Raw genomic sequence first — 21,565 nt, forward strand, 5'->3', positions numbered from 1 at the left:
TCATAGATGTGGGATTCCGTTTGTCAATGGCACACGCAACTCGTCTGAACGCAACCAAGCTCGCATGTCATCGTATCCCAGTATCGATGCTCATGATATCAATTACTGGATTGTCTGGTCCGGACTCAATTATTTATAGACCGCCGTCATATAGCTGGAATATTGCTGAGTGCGGCGTTAAACAACAAACCAAACATTCGACGAACACACTTGTGAAATTGAATTTCCTACAGAAGCGTACGTGGCCCGAGATTTGAATATAACTACAATTAAAGTGCGTTATCCGTTAATTACGAAGAGCTGTCAGTGGAAAGTATTCCGTGTTGGTTTTGAAGGAGAAGGGGAGGACAAGAACAGGTATAGTTTATGTGACTGCTGGTTACCTTCAACAGACAGCCAGTCTATTATGTGGTTAATCTTCTGCCAATCCTTGTCATCTCGACGCTCAGTGTTGCATCATGCATGCCTTCCCGGTATTCCTGGGATTTTTACTGTGAAAACAGCGGATCATGCCATTCATATATCGACTTTATTCAGTGACAGTACAACAAGAAGCTCTCAGCACCAGCCGGGAGACCAGACATTGCCGTACAGTGCAGGGTTGCTCAGGTCGTTGGGGGTCTCAGGGAAGTTGGGTGGTACTGCCTGCTTCTCATACCAGGCCAGTCTGGCAGCAAGCTTCTTCACCATGTCCGGATGAGAGTTGGAGAGGTCGTTGCGCTCATTGGGGTCATCTGTGAACATTCATTGGACATAGTCCATGTAAGTCTTCCTGTTTACTGTTTGCCGTTTTGCAATAATAATTTCTCAATGGATTTTCTTCAGATTGCTAATCGTCGTCTTTCACAACTCACCTACAAAAATAGTTCCGACGATTTTCAAATTGATTTTATTTTTAGTCGCCCTTGTCAATATTTCAATTTTGTAACAGCGTGGGATAACTATAATGAACTGCTCAAATTGTACCCGAATCTGGGTCTTTGGCGTTGCAAGTGAACGTTTAAACCACTAGTCTTCCATGGCGCATCAAGTATGGAAGCACGGAACATCTCAATGGTAACTGTGCATTAAACTCTGGGTGTTTTCTTGGTGTCTAGGGTCTGATGATTCGATGCAGAGTCTGCTCCTAGTGGGTTCGAATACCAGAAACAGCTTAATAATGATCCGTCTGTGGTTAATGTCTACGACAAGCCTCACTTTGTGCTTTCCTTCCACACAGAGCTGACATGCTGATATATAACTGAAATATTGTTCTAAGCGGTGTTAAACCAAACTGACTTATTCATCTAATCAGATATACAAAAGAGAGAGATATTCGTCTTCACAGGGTATAATGCCGCCCTATCAACACCCTTATGTGTCATGAGTCTTGGGAAAAATCCTAGGAACAGTATTGTGATTAATATGTATTCCCTTAACCATTCCTCCCGTGAAGATCCGGGATATAATTATATAGGTCTTCAGCAACCCATGCTTGTCGTAAGAGGCGACTAACGGTATCGTGTGGTCAGGCTCGTTGACTTGGTTGATGCATGTCATCGTATCCCAATAGCGTGGATCAATGCCCATGATGTCAATCACTGGCTTGTCTGGTCCAGACTCGCCGTCACATAGCTGGAATATTGCTGAGTGCGGCGTTAAACAACAAACCAACCCTAACCATTCCAGGGAATAAACTAGTCTGACAGAACCACTAATAAATGTCCATGCAGTTTACTTTTGCCTTTCAAGTTGAATAGCTGATACTGATTGGCTGAATCCCTGCTGAATCTGGTGTTCAAACTAGATGGGACTTGTTCAGGCTTGTACCAATCAGGGTAGAGTCCCGGGTAGCCATCGATCAGTTTGTAGTCACCCTCTCTGCAAAGAATACGAGCATTGCTTACTTCGTAATTTACAGTGTATATACAAAGCGTTTTTGTCTGAAACCATGTTTATTACATTGAGGAATGGGAAATGTTGATATTTTGAAAAAGGCAAATGTAATTAAGAAGATAAAAGTCACGTGTTTTCAGTGATACGGGACCCGTGGAGATCCGGGGTGGAATAGGTCTTCAGCAACCCATGCTTGCCGTAAAAGGCGATTATGCTTGTCGTAAGAGGCGACAAACGGGATCGGGTGCTCAGGCTCGCTGACTTGGTTGATGCATGTCATCGATCCCAATTGCATGCATCGATGCTCATGATATTGATCACTGGATTGTCTGGTCCAGACTCGATTATTTACAGACCGCCGTCATACAGCTGGAACATTGCTGAGTGCGGCATTAACAGACCACCAACTAACAGTGATACGGAGTTACGGAGTATTCCATTCCAGGACATTTTGAAATTGAATATGGAACAATGCCTGATATTTTGAGTAACATGTATATGAACATAGGACAATATAAAATGCAGTATTCCAATGAGCACTCTTTCTGTACTTGAACACATTTATCACTGAATATTTCAGGGGCATATGTAAATTTCGCCAGGTCGAACACCACTTTCGAACGGAGGAGAAATTTATATATCCAGGACAGTATTCTTACGCACGTATAGTAGTGGCTTGTTGTAGAGTACTGTCGGTTTCTGCCAACGTCAACGTAAACAGACGTACCTGATGGCAGCATGTCCTTGCATGGGCTGGGGGTGCGAGTCGTAGTTGTAGACGACCTCAGTGCGGGGGGACGGGGAGGCTGTGCTGAGACTAGGCCACAGGCTGATGCCGTCCCAGTCTGACACTAGAGGGGTCATTGAGATATACATGCAATAATATAAAAATATACAGTAACACCAACTCCAAGGGTTCAGAAACAAATCATTTATCATAATTAAAAATCATTAATCACCCCAGTGGTAACGGCTTCCCTACATGGCATCAGCATTGCGTTCGTCAGCAACTATGCGCTTTATCCAATTCCGATATAATAAATAATATGATTTCCAAAATCATATCAAATCTTTGCTTTAAGCAGAGCCCTTTGTACGAATCCGACTGTATCACGAGCATGGGTTGGTGTGTAAGGAACTGACTGTATATTCCTTTAGAATCATATATAAATCATTATTCAACCGATTGATAACGTCTTCCTTACTCCACATTAGCGATGGGTTCGTCCCATACCTATTCGCTTTATTCTATTCCGATATATTATTAATAACAAATTAAAGCGACAGAAAATTCTATAATCATATGAAATCTCTGGTAAAAGCAGAGTCCATTGCACGAATCCGACTGTCCCGTGAGCATGTGAGGAAGTGGCTGTATATACTCCTTTAGAAAATAAAGAACACTTGACTTGTAGAAACGAAACATTTTCAAGTTTGGATGACAATGAATGAATGGTGATACAGGTATGTCACATGCGCTGCATGCTCAGTGACAAATTATCCTAGGATGTTTAATGTCCACTGAATTGGTTAACGTCATCGACCCGCGTCACATTTCCCCGACATTGTGCAGACAGCTACATGCCAAGCAGCGTTGAACCCAATACACACAGGAACACAGTTTTCCAAGGTCATGTTTGAACAGACTACCAGGCCGTGACCCTGTAACGGCTACGCCCTACTGTACCTGGGGTCCCCCCGGCAGCTGCTGTCAGGGTGGGCAGCCAGTCCACGGCGTGGATCATCCTGCAACGACGTGATCAGTGGTACAACGTCAATATTAGCATCAACATGAACTTAAATTTACAAAATTAACATTGACTTCAACGTAATGAACAGTTTGAGGCGAGGTAGGGGTAGCCTAACGTTTATAGGGTTAACTAGTTACGCCGAAGACCCAAGAACCGGGTTCGATTCGCCACATGGCTACCAAGTGTGAAGCACATTTGCTGAAATATTGCAAAAAGCGGTGTAAAACCATACTCCTTAACTCACTGAACAATTTGAATAATTTTAGCTGTGCTTGTGTCCAACCTCAATAGTTCATTAATGATTTATGTTTCTTCAGTTAATGGTGGAATTAATATGGGCTTTACAGAGCCTTCATCCAACTGTCATTACTTAATGATACTCCAAGTGTAAAAACGAATAATTATTTTCGGATTATCCGTTATAGCAAACACGACAAACTGATACGCTTAATACACTGATTGACAACACTAGAGCTTATACTTACATCGGCAGTGAACAGAATCAGGGTGTTGTCCATCAACCCTCTTTGTTTTAACGTTTCAGTAACGTTACCAACTGCTTCGTCAAGAGCAGAGACCACTCCTTGAACGAATTCGGGGGATTTTATTTTTTAAGAAATGAGCATTCATTCAAATATTATCATACGCACTAGGATGAAAAAGGATTTTCTTCTCGGGCGCGACACGCCGCAATAAGGGGACACTACACTCCTCCCATTTGAGATAAATGTGCTACAGAAATATTTGTTTATGCAGCCTTATTAATTCCTAATAAACATGCGTTGTTGAAGATGGTGGAATATTACATGGGTCATTCACAAATATAGTCATCAAATCGTACAACTGGTTTCGTCGTCTCTCCATCGTTACGTGTATGCTCCACAGTTCCGTAACTTGAGATCTCCTTGTTCCGGCAAGATACGAGTGACCACGAATGTGTAGGTTTATGTAAAATGTCGAAATATATACTTCATACACACCGGAAAACTTTCGACGATTTTCTGTTTTTATGTTTGGATACATTGCTTCACACTTTGCGGGAACCTTTGAAATAAGAAGATATATATATATAGACAATAGACCGAGACACTTGGCATAACTCTCATTGGTCCTCGGTATCGAATCAAAAGAAATAGAGACGACGTGAAGTTTGTTAAGTAAAATGGCTCTCGCCGACATAACATCAATCAAGCAGTGAGTAATTTTATCGCCCAAGCAATACGTCTCCATGTTTGTGTACATCTATAATTAAGGACGCTACGCATGCGCTCCTATAACCGGATATGCTAGAGATTGGTACCACATTTCTTTGCCGCCGCATGTTAAATACAGCGCTGCACTTGCTTCTCCCTGCTTGCTCTAAATTCTCCTCCTACCCGTCAAGATCCGGGTTAGAATAGATCTTCATCAACCCATACTTACTTACGTAACACATTTATGTATATACGATCCCTCAATCAACGAAAATCCTCCTCTGTAATCATGAGAATAGACAAAATAATTCGGTTCGATGCTAAAAAGGTGCGATTTTAGCGTGTGTAAGAAACCGATTACCGCACTTGGTATTACAACTCGTTGTTATAAAGCGTATCTAACTCGCTTTCGCTCGTTAGATACGTTTTGAAACAACTCGTTGAAAGATCATGGCATCTGACAGACACTCGTGTAGTAATCTCTATGTATAATTTTCAGCGCTAGTTCGCCTGTTACGCCAAATGGATTCTGGTACGTGGGATAATAGAGAACCATTGTCATGCGTTAAGGTATATATATGTATTTTAAAGCTTATAGTCCTTGTAGCCAGACAAAATTCTAAAGCTAAAAAGTGCAGTCTATTGATAGACCGCGGACTGGTGTGCATTTCAAATCTCCCCTACCTGGGGAATATTCAACCAACTTACCTATTAGGCACTAGAAGACTTGGAATACGCTTACAGTCTAATCCTGCCAGGTGCCAATTTTTTACCGGTGAGCGGACCGGTTCCAACAAAATTGTTGCATGAGCATGCTTCCCTTGTATTCCAATACTTTTATTTTTTAAAACAGCTGCACAGTACTGTGTAGAATGATGCCCCGGATTATATACTAGGTGAAAGACAGAGGGAACAGTATTGAAATAACGACTTTATTCCATGGTTGTATGAAAAGAGAAGGTCTTAGCACCAGCCAGGAGACCAGACATTGCCGTATAGTTCAGGGTTGCTCTTGGGGTCGGGTAGGGCAGGGAAATTTGCTGGCACCGCTTGTTTCTCATACCAAGCCAGTCTGGCGGCTAGCTGCTTCACGATGTCTGGATGCGAGGACGACAGGTCGTTGTGCTCGGTCGGGTCATCTGTGAACAATCATCATCATACAGACATATTCCATGTATGAATGGAAAGGAAGTGTTGCAATAATAATGCGTTTCTCAGTTGATTTCTTCAGAGTGCAGATTTGGCCTTTTACTTGACTTTTACTTGACTCTCTGCAAATACTTGAATGATTTTCCAATTTATTAGATTTTCAGTCACCCTTGGCAATATTTCAATACTATTATCGCGTTGGACAACCAAATTGTATCCAAACCTATGTCTTTGGGGTTGCAAATGAACTAATTTTCCCTGCTGCACCAAATATGGAAGTCTGGAGGATCTCAGTGATATTGCGCATGCCTCTCTGGGTCTTTTCCTGGAGCTTCCGGGACTGGTAATTCGGTATGCAGAGCCTATTCATCGTGGGTTCAAGTACCAGAAACAGCTTGATAATGATCAGTCACCCATATCACCTGATTGGCTAAACTCTACGACAAGCGCCCCTTTGTGCTCTCCTCCAACATTGAGCTGACCCGCCGAGGTATATCCGAAACAATGTTTAAAGCGGTGTAAAACCAAACTCACTCACTCACTTGATTAATCAGATATCAACAAGAGAGAGACATCCGCCCTCCCAAGCCAAAATACCCTCACATGAAAACCCTCGTGCTTCTTGAACCTTGGGAAAATCCATGGAACACAATTTTGATTACTATGCATTCCCTAACCAGGTAAAACTCGTCTGACAGAACCTCAAATATATATCCGAGAATGCTTCTTACCTTTCAAGTTGAACAGCTGATACTTGTTGGCCCAATCGCTGATGTGGGTGATGTTCAGCTCCGATGTGACTTGTTCAGGCTTGTACCAGTCAGGGTAGAGTCCCGGGTAGCCATCGATCAGTTTGTAGTCACCCACTCTGCAACAATACGAGCATTGCTTACTTCGTAATATACAGTGTATATGTTAAGTAAATGTGTAAAATGTGAATCACTTAGGCGATTTATAAAATGGCTTTATAGTTCAGTCATTTTACAAATTGAGTGAAAATGCTGGCCCTATTTATTAATACAAATTATTAGGCAGTTTAAAAGGACTTAAAAATATTACAATATCGAATTATGGTTGGATTCGGAGCCAAAGAAATACATTAAATTGACTTTCGTTGTATTTTAATCTTTTCAGTCAATTGGTGATGAAAATTAATACTAAAATGTTTGGAATTCGTTTCCCTAATAACATAAATGGACAGATGTTTCAGTCAATAAAAACAACAACTGAAATATATATACGTTTTTCAATTTGTCTAAGTGAAAATATTAGCCATTTTATACGTTGCCTGGGACATACAGTATATACAAAGCGTTTTTATTCGAAAAACCGTGTTTATTCCACTGAGGAATAGACTTTATATTTTTATAAAGACAAATTTAATTAAGCGCATTTTCAGTAGTGATATTGAGAGAATATGAATGAACACCTGCAAATCGGAAAACACATATTTCTGGACATAGTACAATATAATAGTATCCCACTGCAATTTTCTTTCTGTGTGTAAATAATTTATCACTAAAATACTTCAGGGGCATATGTATATTTCGCCAGGTCGAACACCACGTTTTGAATTACCGAACAGAGGAAAAATATCAAGGAATTATTCTAGCGCACGTATATTAGTGGCTTGGTGTAGAGTACTGTCGGTTTCTGCCAACGTCAACGTAAACAGACGTACCTGATGGCAGCATGTCCTTCAGTGGGGAGGACGTGTGAGTCGTAGTTGTAGACGACCTCAGTGCGGGGTGAAGGGGAAGCTGTGCTAAGACTAGGCCACAGGTTGATGCCGTCACGGTCTGACACTAGAGGGGCCATTGAGAAAATATACATACAGTCATAAAAAAATATACTGTAACACCAGTCCAAGGGTCAGAAACAAATCATCAATGATACATAAAAATCATTATTCAACCGATTGGTAACGTCTTCCAATCAACACACACAGGAACACAGTTTTCCAAGGTCATGTTTGAACAAACTACCGGGCCGTGACCCTGTGACGGCCACGCCGTATTGTACCTGGGGTCCCCCCGGCAGCTGCTGTTAGGGTGGGCAGCCAGTCCACGGCGTGGATCATCCTGCAACGATATGTTCAGTGACACAACGTCAACTTTAGAATGAACATGTTAACTTCCAAATTAACATTGACTTGACATTGAGGTACAATCGAGCGTGCTCTTTATAGATAGTGATTCATAAACACTTGCTTATGATATATCGGAATCGTACAATTGACTCTGCAAAAGGAAAGGCTTTTGTCGCTTTTGGTTTTTTTCAACACATTGAACAGTTTGAATCTTTTTAGCTTCGTTTGTGTCCAAAGTCTAGTACCCAATTCCACCTCATGTCGTTACATTGAACATAGTGTCATATGTGTATAGGGTAATCATTTACTTTTGGACTGGACCCGGCTGTATCAAACATAATCCCCATTTACATCACATGTTAAATACGCCGCACTGTCAGGTCTTATTAGTAACATTTAAGAAATTTAAGAACAATAACAAATATTGAGATCTTTCGTTCTGGATATCGTTGAAGTGTCTGAGAAAACTGTAAAGTCAGTAAAGTCATATGTCAATAACATGGTGCCGATTGTGATTGTGTGGTTGTTTACCCGTCAAACACAGTTCCAGTCTTTTGGAGACCCGATCCATGTATGAAGCCCACTGCCCTCGTTCCGCCTTCGTACACGGTAAACTTGCCTCCGCGCAGGGGGTAGTTGTTCCCGTGTTCTGTGATCCAGCCACCATTCTGTAGAGTTGAGATTTAGAATGAGTTTTAAGCAACTTTGAACAGTATTTCGGTATTTTGAGATCATATTATATTGACTGTTTGATTGGTTGTTGTTTAACCCCACAATAAGCAATATTCCAGCTATATGACGGCGGTCTGTAAATAATCGAGTATGGACCAGACAATCCAGTGATTGACATCATTAGCATCGATCCACATACAATTGGGATACGATGACGTGCATCAACCAAGTCAGCGAGCCTGACCACCCGATCCCGGTAGTCGTCTCTTACGACAAGCACAGTAGCCTTTTACGGCAAGCATGGGTCACTGAAGACCTATTCTACCCCGGATCTTCACGCGTCTTTTGAGATCATGACAAGTTTGGGTCACAAATCAGGCGATGTTTGGCGCCGTTGGTCGCTGAGAGTAGTTGGATAGGTAACCGCGTTCGGCTTCCTAATTCCTTATTGTTTACAGGGCTACGATCCTTCCCCACACTGAAGCACAGGGAGTACGTGTATGGCGTCTCCTTTGGAAAGTGACTTAGTTCGAAATAGCAGTTTGCCCAGCATTGAATGGGTACCCGGAAGGATGAAATGGTAATGTGACAGTCAACCTTTTAGTGCCTCGGGCAGCTTGGGTATACTCCCAGGGAGCTGAGAATGAAAATCGAGTGTTCACTGATCCATTGGGGTAATGATGTAGGGCTTTGAGCATGGTTTAGGTTGTGGATTTGGCGCATTATAAATATACATAAGACTTACTTTGGTAAAACCAATGTATGAGCCAGTATATGGTTTCTTACAGATCTAGACCACATATACTCATCTGGCGAGTTTTCAATTCTAACATACCATCCTTACATGGCTAAGGGAAGCAATTCTACAAAGCGGGGTGTCGTGATGTGGACCACCCACGCTTCTCTAATGTTAAAACACAGATGCTCAATGGAAATTTAAATCACAATTGGTTGAATTTGTTTTCATTACCTGGCTTTTCGTTTTCTGAATTGGGTGTAATAATGTTCGAATCTATGGGAAATAAAGCAATATTTCTCGGAAGGTTCTTGTCGCTGTGAAATACGGAAATAACAGACGAACTTATACGCTTAATACTGTGATTGACAACACTAGAACTTATACTTACATCGGCAGTGAACAGAATCAGGGTGTCTTCCATTAACCCACTATCTGTCAATGTTTTGGTTATGTTACCAACTGCTTCATCAAGAGCAGAGACCATTCCTAGACACAGTTCAGGAAAAATAAGAATAAATAATAAGCATTCATTATCTTCGCGGGGGCATGTGTGGTCAAGTCGTTTAAGGCGCTGCGATTCACTGTGCAGAGTTGCATCCCTTGGGCACGCCAGAAACCTATGATTGTGGGTTCGAATCCCGGTTCGCCCCGATTATGTTTCTAGGTTTGTCAGCACCATACCCGTGCTCGTATGTTTCACCGATGTGGTAAACGTCTGAGACCTGCATCACTTCGGGCTTTCCTCCCACATTAAGCTGACACGCCGTGATGTAACTGGAATACTGTTAAAAGCGGCGTTAAACCCGACTCACTCACTCATCCTCGCATCTATTTACGCATAAAACAAATCTCAAGCACCGGTGCGTCGCTCTACACCCTATGTGTCAGTCATTCCTTTAGCCAATATATAATTTTTGTCATCCTCCCGTGTCAAAGAAGCTTACTCCATGAAACAAATCTCTAGAATTAAAACGCCGATTTGGTTATTTTTGGTGGAGAAAAAAAAAGGTCTTCCCGCATTATTTTGATTTGCAATAAAAAAAATAAAGCTAAAGTCTTCCTGCAATCCACACATTCGAGAAAAAATGTCCCCAAGAAACATTTGTTTATGAAACCTTATTAACTCCTGAAAAAAATGCGTTGTTGAAGATGGTGACATTTTACATGGGCAATTCACAAATACAATCATCCTTTTGTACAACACATTTCGTGGCTTTTCCGTGGTTACGTGTGTGCGGCTTCGTCCCCATTCGCTCCGTTCCGTAACGTGAGATCGCCTTGTTCCGGCAAGATACGAGTGACCACGAATATGTAACTTAATGTATGTCGACATAAATAGTTCATACATACCGCAAAACTTTCGACGATCTTCTGTTTGTATGTTTGGATACATTGCTTCATACTTTTCGGGAACCTTTGAAATATGAACAAAAATACAATCATGATTAATGTTTAAGAGGGCTCCTGTCTACCTAAGCGACTGGAAAAGTGCTGACTGGTTTCTTGTAGCTGCGATCAGACGCTTAACATTAACTGGTCCTTGGTATAGACAGAAAACAAATATCTGACAACTTGAATTTTGTTTGTGAAGTAGATCATCTACCGCCCAAATTTGCATCAAAAGAGCAGTTATTTCTATCGCCCATACAAACTTTTAAGGTGCCAATATGTGTGTGTGTGTGTGTACATCAATAATCAAGGACGCTACGCATGCGCAACTATAACCGGATATTGTAGAGCTACATGTAGCCACATTTTTGGCCACAACCTGTTGGCTAAAAACGCTAAACTTGCCGCTCTCTGCTCGCACTGATGTTCTCATTCACAGACCAGCTTCCTTTTTCGCGAGACTTGACTTCTGTGCTTTGATGCCTTGTGTAACCGGAATTACATCCTTATGATGACGTCATGCAGTTGCTTCTGAGCCAGGAATTCACTGTCTATTTTGAACGTGTAACTAAAACAAGTAATAATTATAGAGACTTCAATTATGAACCATAACATGGTTTCAGTCAGAGAAATAACTCGAATCTTTTTTGCGGAAGTAGAACCACCAGATTCTCATGATTTCTCCATTACGAAGATTGAAATCCTAACGATCGCCATTTACCTCAATAGGTGCGTGGACAGCTTGGAATGGCAGGTACAGAAACAAAGGCCGACTCTTGTTGTGACGCTGAATGATGTCGGTAGCTACGTCAGTGAACCGGAACTGAAAAGATTACGATTATCAAAAAATCATTTAATGTAATACTATAAACTTATTACTGATGACCTAGAGAGAACGATTTAAAGGAAACTGAAAACAGATATATTGTGTATATTGTTAAAGCAGATACGTTACCGTTGAGTAAGTGCCGTTGTCGGTCTTCTCGGGGCTGGTGTTGTTACGGTAGTCAAGGAAGCCACCAGTGACGTGGGTGTAGTAGTCTTCCTGGGCGTTGTAGTAGCCGAAGAAGCTGTCAAAGCCACGGTACGTTGGGGTGCAATTCCAACTACAGAACCCATTGTGCCACCTGGATCACACGACAGGAAAATTGTGACCTCTGTACAGGTGGAGGACTGTTACTACTACTACTACTACTACTACTACTACTACTACTACTACTACTACTACTTACTGATCCAAAGCTATTTATTACCCTGTTTAAAGAAAGAGTGTACACCTGTTCTTTGCAAGAATGGCATGCCTCCTTAGACTCAAATGTATTAACCTTTAATAAGACCCAGAAATCATTGCTAGATTGTGAAAACTATTTATCTCTCCAAATGCCCTGGGAGTACAAACGTCTAGCTGTAATTCTTTGGGTGTGCAGCATCTACGGAGGGGTGTATCAACATTGCAACGCAATTGAAGATGACATTTATGTTGTATATGTCTGTAAATATTTTCAAGATGAGCGTAAACTGTTATTCCCTAAATTGTTAAATAAGCAGTATTATTCACTTAAAAACCTATGTACTTCGTCAGATATGAATGCATTATTGTCATTTACCAAGTTCTTAATACATCTTTTAAAAACGGTCACGCTTAATAAGTAATTTTGGTAATTTGAGTCTGTATATCTTCATGATGTAAAAAGTTTTATTCTTAAGGTCACGTGGCCTGTAATGCAAATAAACCTGTCTGTCTGTCTGTCTGTCTGTCTGTCTGTCTGTCTGTCTGACTACTATTACTGCTACTACTACTACTACTACCACCCTTACGAATACTACTACCACCCTTACGAATACTACTACTACCACCCTTACGAATGCTACTACCACCACTCTTACTACTACTACTAGTACTACCCTAACGAATACTACTACTACCACCCTTACGAATGCTACTACCACCACCCTTACTACTACTACTACCCTTACTACTACTACTACCACCCTTACGAATACTACTACTACCCTTACGAATACTACTACCACCCTTACGAATACTACTACCACCACCCTTAAGAATACTAATACTACCACCCTTACGAATACTACTACCACCCTTAAGAATACTACTACTTCTACTACCATTACGAATACTACTACCACCCTTACGAATACTACTACCACCCTTACGAATACTACTACTACCACCATCCTTACGAATACTACTACCACCCTTACGAATACTACTACTCCTACACAGGAACAGTGTCAATCCCATTAAAATCAGACCTTAGTTCTCGCTATCGCTAAACAAAGATCTGAGACCTACCCATTAGGGGTCACGTCAGAACGGCGTTTCATCACCAATCAAGGCGTCACTTACCAGATCATGAAACTTTAAGTGACAATCGGAATTTCTTTTCCAATCATGCAACCACGAAAATGTTAACACGGGCTATTCCGAACGACTGATTCCGTCAAAATTATCGTCTATCTCTCGCTAACTGCGAGTGAGAGAGTTGTGTTTAACGCCGCTTTTAACAATATTCCAGTTACATCGCGGCATGTCAGGTAATGTGTCTCAGACGTTAACCACTGTGGTTAAACCCACGAGCACGGGTATGGTGCTGAAGAAACTAAAAGCACGATAGGTTTCTGGCGTTCCAAGGGACGCAACTCCGCACACCTAATTACAGGGCCTTAGACTGCTGCTACTACAACTACTGCTGCTACTACTACTACAAATACCTCTACAACTTCTACTATTATTATTATCACTACTACCATAAGTACTACCAGTGCTGCTACTGCTACTACTTCTATTACTAGTATTACTACTACTTCTACTACTGCTACAACTACTACTACAACCACTACTACAACCAGTACTGCTACCGCAATCAGTACTGCTACCAACAACCACTACAACAACTACTATTACCACTTCCAATTCTACAACAACTACTACTACGTTTTTACTAAAGGTACTGTTGTTGCGACAATAACTACAGCAAATGCTACTGCTGCTATTTCTGCCACGAGTATTTATGATACTGCTATTACTTATACTTCTGCTAATTTACTAGAACTACTAATGTCTTCAACCACTGTTTTGCTGATGTTACCACTTCAACTACTAATGAAACAACTTTCTCCAACACATACACTATCACTACTATCTCTACCACGTGCACTACCTCACGACTCCTGAAGATCCGGGGTAGAATAGGTCTTCAGTAACCGATGCTTGCCGTAAAAAGGTGACTATGCTCGTAAGAGGCGACTAACGGGATCGGGTGGTCAGGCTCGCAGACTTGGTTGATGCATGTCATCGTATCCTGTGGATCGATGCTCATGATGTCAATCACTGGATTGTCTGGTCCGTATTCGATTATTTACAGACCGCCGTCGTATAGCTGGAATATTGCTGAGTGTGGCGTTAAACAACAAACAAACAAACAAACAAACACTACCTCTACTATCCCTACCGCGTACCCTTCTACCACTGCTGCATTACTGCTACGTCTTCTACCATACCTGCAACCACCACGCTCCATTTCTACAATGAGTACGCGTATCTCTACATCTCCAACGCCTTCCCAATACCTACTTGCCGACGATGTGTGTTGCATATCCAAGCTCCTTTAGTTTCTGTGGCAGGATAGTGATGTTCTGGGGTAGGCAGACGGGCTGGTAATTCAGAATGACCAAGTGCTGTAAAAGAGGGCGAAACATCAGTTCCGTTTTCCATAGGTACCACGGTTGGCTATTGGATAGCCTGTGACACGTGACTAGGCACCACGGTTAGCTATTGGATAATCTGTGACACGTGACCAGGCACCACGGTTAGCTAATGGATAGCCTGTGACACGTGACCAGGCACCACGGTTAGCTCACATAATCTGAGACACGTTTAACCGCTCTCATTTAGTTTGTAAGTATAAAAAAACGCGTGACTGGACATCACGGCTGTCTACTGGCCAGTATGCCACACGTGACTGGAAACCAAGGTTGTCTATTGGCCAGTATGCCACACGTGACTGGAAACCAAGGTTGTCTATTGGCCAGTATGCGACACGTGACTGGAAACCAAGGTTGTCTGTTGGCCAGTATGACACACGAGACTGGACACCGCGGTTGCCTGTTGGCCAGTATGCGACACGTGACTGGAAACCAAGGTTGTCTATTGGCCAGTATGACACACGTGACTGGATACCACGGTTGTCTATTGGCCAGTATGACACACGTGCCTGGAAACCACGGTTGTCTATGGCTAGACTGTGACAGTCGCCTTGTCACCACTCACCTGCAGACCTGTCTTAAAGGGATAGTAGCCGGACATGAAGGCACTTCTCGACCTGGGTGTATAAAATGTATCATTAGATATCAGTGTACTCTCGACATACAATATATGCACACGTCGAAAAAGATTTGAACATACTATTTGAACTTAAGGTGCCGTATGGGATATCAGTTACATGCAAGAGCTATAGTTTTATGGATGCTGATCCTTAAGTTTCCAAAAAGGAACAGAAATATCCCCCCTTGCTCCCAGGCTCCAATGACCCAGAGAACAATTGGTGTGGCGCCTTTGGGAACAGCTTATTCCTACGTTGCACGACTAGAACCGCATTGATGCAACGTTACATGGTGAAGAGACCAAGAAGAGGAAGAGTGAGTGAGTGAGTGAGTTTGATTTTACGCCGCTTTTAGCAATATTCCAGCAATATCACGGCGGGGGACACCAGAAATGGGCTTCACACATTGTACCCATGTCGGGACTCGAACCCGGGTCTTCGGCGTGACGAGCGAACGCTTTAACCACTAGGCTACCCGATCGCCCCTAGAAGAGGAAGAGCTGGTGTTACAACCGCCAACGAGGAACCTACGTAACAGATTTATCACTGTGACATCATCAGCGACTGCTCTTGGACGTTGCATCAGTCGTCACATCCTATCAACCATTCAGAGGAATGACCACCATGACACTATCCGCTGCAGCGTTGGACACGTTAAGTTTAACCTTGGCAATATAAGGCAGAGTGAATGTTAATTATGAACACATACTGTTTGGATTTAAAGAGAAGAATAACAATTCACCCAATGCAGTTATTAAGGTAACAAAATCTATGCTGTACACATTTAATCGAAAAAAATTCAAACGAATCTTTTTACAAATTCAAAAAGAAATACTTCGATATTATGAAATTACAAAATGTATTGCATATTCAAATTTTAATTATGCAAGTGTCCATGCCTTCTGGTCTTCTCTACATGTATTATTTAGAAACTCCGTATAACTATGATATATTATCATGTCATTAATGTCACAATAAATCCATGCAAACTCTATGTATGATATTGAAATGTAAAATATGATTGAAAATGGAATAAATTTTTTTTTTTTTAAATATCGTAACGGGCAGAGAGTTTGTTAGTTTTTCAGGGAAGAGATCAATGGATATCGGAGAAGAAAACTGGGTGTACTAGTATTTTAACAGAATCGTATTGCACAGGGGAACATTGATCCGTTCTTGGATCCAGCTATGTTACGGTGCCATCGCCGGGTCTTGTTTCAACAAGATCACACGCAGCTCGTGTTGTGCAACAGTTCCTCGCTGCAAACAACGTTCATGTTTTGCAATATCCAGTGTTGCCCTGGCATTTCACCCGTGGAACACCCATGAGATTCATCTTGTCCGACAAATCAAATTCCTGATGGCGTCATTTCGAAGGCTTGTCTTGTTACACGTGGAGGACACGCGCATCATTGAAACATTGACGTTTAGTTACTGACAGTTAGTTTAAAGTGATAGTTTGTGAAATAGCACATGTTACACCTTGTGACGTTTGTGAGTTATGATGTTGCCATTCGATTGTAATTATTATGTATAATAACCGATTGAATCAATCAGTGTCTTTTGTATCTTTTTTCGCTTTTTAAAAAAAACCCCTTAGTATACTGTGTTTTGATCGTTTGTTTATAATGTATCAAAGCTAAAACAATACTTCATCGAAGTATACTCAAAGTAGCCGTTATTATGTGAGGTGAGTTGAAATTGGGTTTAACGTCGCGTCCAAGATTATTGCACGTATATTGCGACGTGCATGCACGTGGGGGTCTGGTTGCTTGTACTAGTCCGGACTGATGCCGATTTATAGTGCTAGCTCACTGAGATACCATGCCGCAGTTTAACATGAATACGACACTCAGACACAGTATACTGTCTCCGAGCCGACCAGTCCTTGCCGAGCGCCAGACAGGGTAACAACAAATTCCATCTTTTAACGCCTTTTGGTATGACGCGGCCGGGGATCGAACCCCGGACCTTCCGCTCTCCGGGTGGACGATCTACCACAAGACCACGGAGGCGGTCCGTCATTATGTTTATGTCTTTCATTTCAAACTGCTGTACATCTCAAATTAGGAAAATGACCATACTTTTCACCGCGTCTTTAAGAAACAACGAAATTGTCTGTCAGAATTTGAATTTAAATTTACATTATTTTGGAATTAACGATTTGAAGAAATATCTTAGAAAGTTATCGATCTCCAGCCAAGATAAAAAAACAGCGAACTTTTTAAAAGAAATATATTTTAAGTTATGTACTTTTAAAATCACAATATGATAAATAAGATCAACCACCCATCTCTGTATATGAAATATTATTATTTGAAAAAGATTTAAGATCCGATGTAATCGCTACGCTTTGGAAATGGATATTCTTGTTAGGATATTAGTTATTTCTATTCTACGGTAATCACATTGTTGTGGTGAAATTGAATATATATTCAGTTGATATTGATTTTGTCTCTAATGCAATAGTCAAATGCAAACTATTATTGGCATACCAAGTAAAATTATACGTGTACGTTTCAATGCACAAAATAGATGTTTTCAAAACACTCAGCATTGTGATCGTTGTCATGGTCGGGAGAGGTTTCACGTATGACTGACTAATCGTTACATTACACTGTATTAAAGCGGAAGCAATGCAACATGTTACTATATTTCAGCACATAAAGGAATGTGTTAGTTGCGATATTTATATTGCGTATTAATAATAAACTGAGCTCATCAGGGAAATTCCACCGTCTGAATCTGGAATTTGTTTCTTTAACATTTATAACTATACCCACAAGATACATTCTGATAATTTACTTGAAATTCCGTTATTGATAAGATAGAGAGCGTCCATTCTTATTCATAATCATTTACTTCATATCGAAGCCATATCAATATAAAACAATTAATAATAAACCGTGGTTCAATTCCGAATTACGGAAGGCAGTACGGAAAGGAAACAGGTTACTTAAGATTTCAAGATTTTCAAATAAAGACAAGGACAGAACATTGTACAGAAAACAAAGAATAAGTGTAAATAATATGAAATATTATGCAAAGGAAATGTTCTACTCCAATTTAGACAATTTCGTTTTAGAATTTTACTTCTTATTGGAAATTTTAACGATATTTAGTGAAAAATACAGGTAAGACTTCATCACAGACAAAAGCCCAACTATATAGTCAGATTTAGAGAAAGCTAATCAGTTAAACAAGTATTTTTCATCCATAGCACATGTTGATGGAAGTAAGGCGAAATTGCCAAATGTGGAAAAAAGTACAGATATAACATTTAGCACATTGCGACTAAACGTATATGAAATAAGTGATATAATAATGTCTCTCCCTTTAAATAAAGCTTCGGGTCCAGATCGCACAAGTGATAACATTCTGAAACATACTGTACCATCTTTAAGTGAAGTCTTATGTCTGTTATTTATTATTTCATTTAGAACGCGTACATACCCAAGCCAATGGAAATTAGCTCATGTTATGCCACTATTGAAACTTGTGCCCAATCCTTTTCGTGAGAATAAAATATGTTTAAACCAAACTAAGCAAAGTTCATTGAAAGATTTATCATTGTGCCTACAATATCACAGGCGGAATTCGTGACATGCCAAAGGACTACCTGAGGACTACAACCTCAATACAACGGTGCATCAGTCCTGTCTGCAGCTAGAAGGTAACAGTTTTACTGTCGTGGTCCAAACAGTTTTGTCTGTTCAGTAGTGTTTTTAAAATGCTATCTACTACCCTAGAAATGTGTGAGAATTAGTTACCCTTATCAATCCCACAAACACCCTTCCATTTTAATACGCTGCAACAAGTGGTGCATTGATATAATGTCATCACAATATATATATATATAATAGGAATAGGAAGCAAGCCTTCCACTACTTATGGACTGCAGAGCGGATGTACATAAGAATTATTCAGCACCAAGCCTTCTGCTGAGGACTGCAGAGCGGTTCTACATAGGAATGATTCAGTGTCAAGCTTTCTGCTACTTACGGACTGCAGAGAGGTTGGACATAGGACTGATTCAGTATCAAGCCTTCTGCTGTGGACTGCAGAGCGGTTGAACATAGGAATAATTCAGTATCAAGCCTTGCACTACTTACGGACTGCAGAGGGGTTGGACATAGGAATGATTCAGCATCAAGCCTTCTGTTGTGGACTTCAGAGCGGTTGAACATAGGAATGATTCAATATCAAGCCTTGCACTACTTACGGACTGCAGAGGGGTCTAACATAGGAATGATTCAGCCTCAAGCCTTCCACTACTTAATTGTGGACTGCAGAGGGGTTGAGCATAGGAATGATTCAGTCTCAAGCGTTTCACTACTTATGGACAGCAGAGCGGTTGAGCATAGGAATGATTTAGTCTCATCCTTCCACTACTTATTGACTGCAGAGGGGGTGGACATCAGAATGATTCAGTATTAAGCGTTCCACTACTCATGGACTGCAAAGCGGTTGAACATAGGAATGATTTAGTATCAAGCCTTCTGCTACTCACGGACTGCAGAGCGGTTGAACATAGGAATGATTCAGTATCAAGCCTTCTGTTGCCAGCTTGTCGATGTTGGGTGTGATCATATCGGGGTTATGAAAGCCAATATCGTTCCATCCTGAAAATCGTTTAAAAATAGGATTCATACGGACAACCTTCATACTGCTATAATTGATTTTACTTTCAAATTTAAAGGCGTTAGGTATGAAGATGAAATGTGTAACACCTAAACCTAATTCGGCACGGATTATACCACATTAATGTTAGGACAAACTAGCCTCTTCGTGGGTCTGACTGCACCCATCGTCTTCGTCAAAATGGCCGACATGATACACGTGACGGAAGTGATTTCCGAAGTTGTTAATGGACCTGTGGCGGTTACATGTGTTATTCATCATCGATCATTTGGCCGATCGTTGAAAGGTGATTATAAAGATGTGTCAAATAGATACTAAGGTAAATCATAGATTGCTGTCAGTCAACATACGGATCGAGTCGCTACTACGATAGTATGGATACATGTACATTTTTCGTTTTGTTCAAATGGATTGGTCGTAGCGAGGGCATTCGTGAATGATCACGCAGTCAAAACTCTCTGACGATTCCCAATGTATGCTAACACGCTGTGTTCAAGATTATAGGATAAAAGTGATCAGAAACAACGCTTCTGTATGTATTCGTGCCAGGGAATTCCCAGGGATTCCCCGAGGAATGTGTAAGAAGTCCGTCAGTGCTTTAAGAATACGGTCTCGTGAAAAACGTATGAACTTCAAATTGTGTCGTCCATACACATATGAACGTCAATTTCGCGGTCATTTGACCGACCTCTCGTCCAATGGAAAAGCCGTATACCGTACTTAAACAGTTTCCCTCCATAAAGCTGACACTGATGTAACTGAATGCTGTCCAACGCGACCGTGAACCCATTAAGAAAGATCTGGCATTGTTACATTAATTTTACACGCACAATCATAATATAACAGTCCTGGAAGGAATATTCTGTACGGAAATCAATACGAGATTTCCTTGTTAAATGATGTTCATTTATAAACCATGTAATGTGCAAAATGGAATTTATAATTTATGCTTTTGAAATGTACAAATTATTACTGCAATGATTGCCCAACAACCAGCAACGATTTCCTTTTTGACAGTGTGGGGAAATTACATATATCGAAATCATACCAAAAGTATCGCACATGTTTCTTTTGTATTGACTATTAAAGATAGTATTTTTTTTATGGAAGCATATTTACAAGAAATCAAACATACCGAGATCATCCGCCACGATGAAGACAATATGGCGTAGACGTCCTGCTGCAGAAACTTCATCACAGAGGTTGATGATGACCCAAACTGTGCATAATAACTGGACAAACATCTCTCCTTCCGTGGACAGGAATTACAACTTGGTGTCCTATCTCCCCTGGAAAGTATGCCAGAGGTTTTATTTTTATCTCAAACAAGTCGCCTGTGACAAACTATCCGCAGCGCCAGCTGTCTGACCTGACGCAGGTCGTGAGTTGAGCTTTTGTTCCATTTTCCACAATACCCCTACTACCGTAAATATTCTACCGTTTCAAAATTTATTAGCAACCGTCTCGGAGGCTCGAAACACAGTAGCGGCCGGCGAGAAAAGGGTTCTTATATTGAACTGCGCAGTTTATATTTCACACTTGTAGATACAACTTGCAAGCTTTTAGCATAAATAATTAAAAATAATTTCAAAAAATTAAAAGGAGATAATAAAGGACCCAAAAATAAATCAGGTCAAAAACATATCTGAAATTAATAGACCCCGGGTTCCGTGAGCATTCATTTTTTAGATTTCCAGGGCTTTTTTGCATTCATTGTTGTC

At 40.9% G+C, this 21,565-nt stretch overlaps 1 protein-coding gene across 2 annotated transcripts; it reads right to left on the minus strand.

Annotated features, from left to right (window-relative positions):
• Positions 1–542: 542 nt before the first annotated feature.
• LOC139456337 (arylsulfatase B-like) lies at positions 543–21,183 on the minus strand. Of its 2 annotated transcripts, none has more exons than XM_071237983.1 (13): positions 20,980–21,183; positions 19,714–19,825; positions 15,152–15,203; positions 14,456–14,559; positions 11,813–11,984; positions 11,579–11,680; positions 10,819–10,882; positions 9,857–9,954; positions 8,589–8,725; positions 7,991–8,049; positions 7,650–7,773; positions 6,700–6,836; positions 543–734 (listed from the first exon to the last, which is right to left on the minus strand). In XM_071237983.1, the coding sequence occupies exons 1-13, from the start codon at positions 21,086–21,088 to the stop codon at positions 559–561; spliced, it is 1,446 nt and encodes a 481-aa protein (XP_071094084.1). In that variant the 5' UTR covers positions 21,089–21,183; the 3' UTR covers positions 543–558. The 2 variants fall into 2 exon arrangements, with proteins under 2 accessions (XP_071094084.1, XP_071094083.1); XM_071237982.1 differs by lacking the exon at positions 543–734 and adding an exon at positions 5,738–5,958.
• Between the last annotated feature and the right edge of the window lie 382 nt (positions 21,184–21,565).

The sequence above is a fragment of the Haliotis cracherodii genome, unplaced genomic scaffold (genome assembly GCF_022045235.1).
Source record: "Haliotis cracherodii isolate W230 unplaced genomic scaffold, xgHalCrac1.p SCAF_11, whole genome shotgun sequence".
NCBI classification, from domain to species: Eukaryota; Metazoa; Mollusca; class Gastropoda; order Lepetellida; family Haliotidae; genus Haliotis; species Haliotis cracherodii.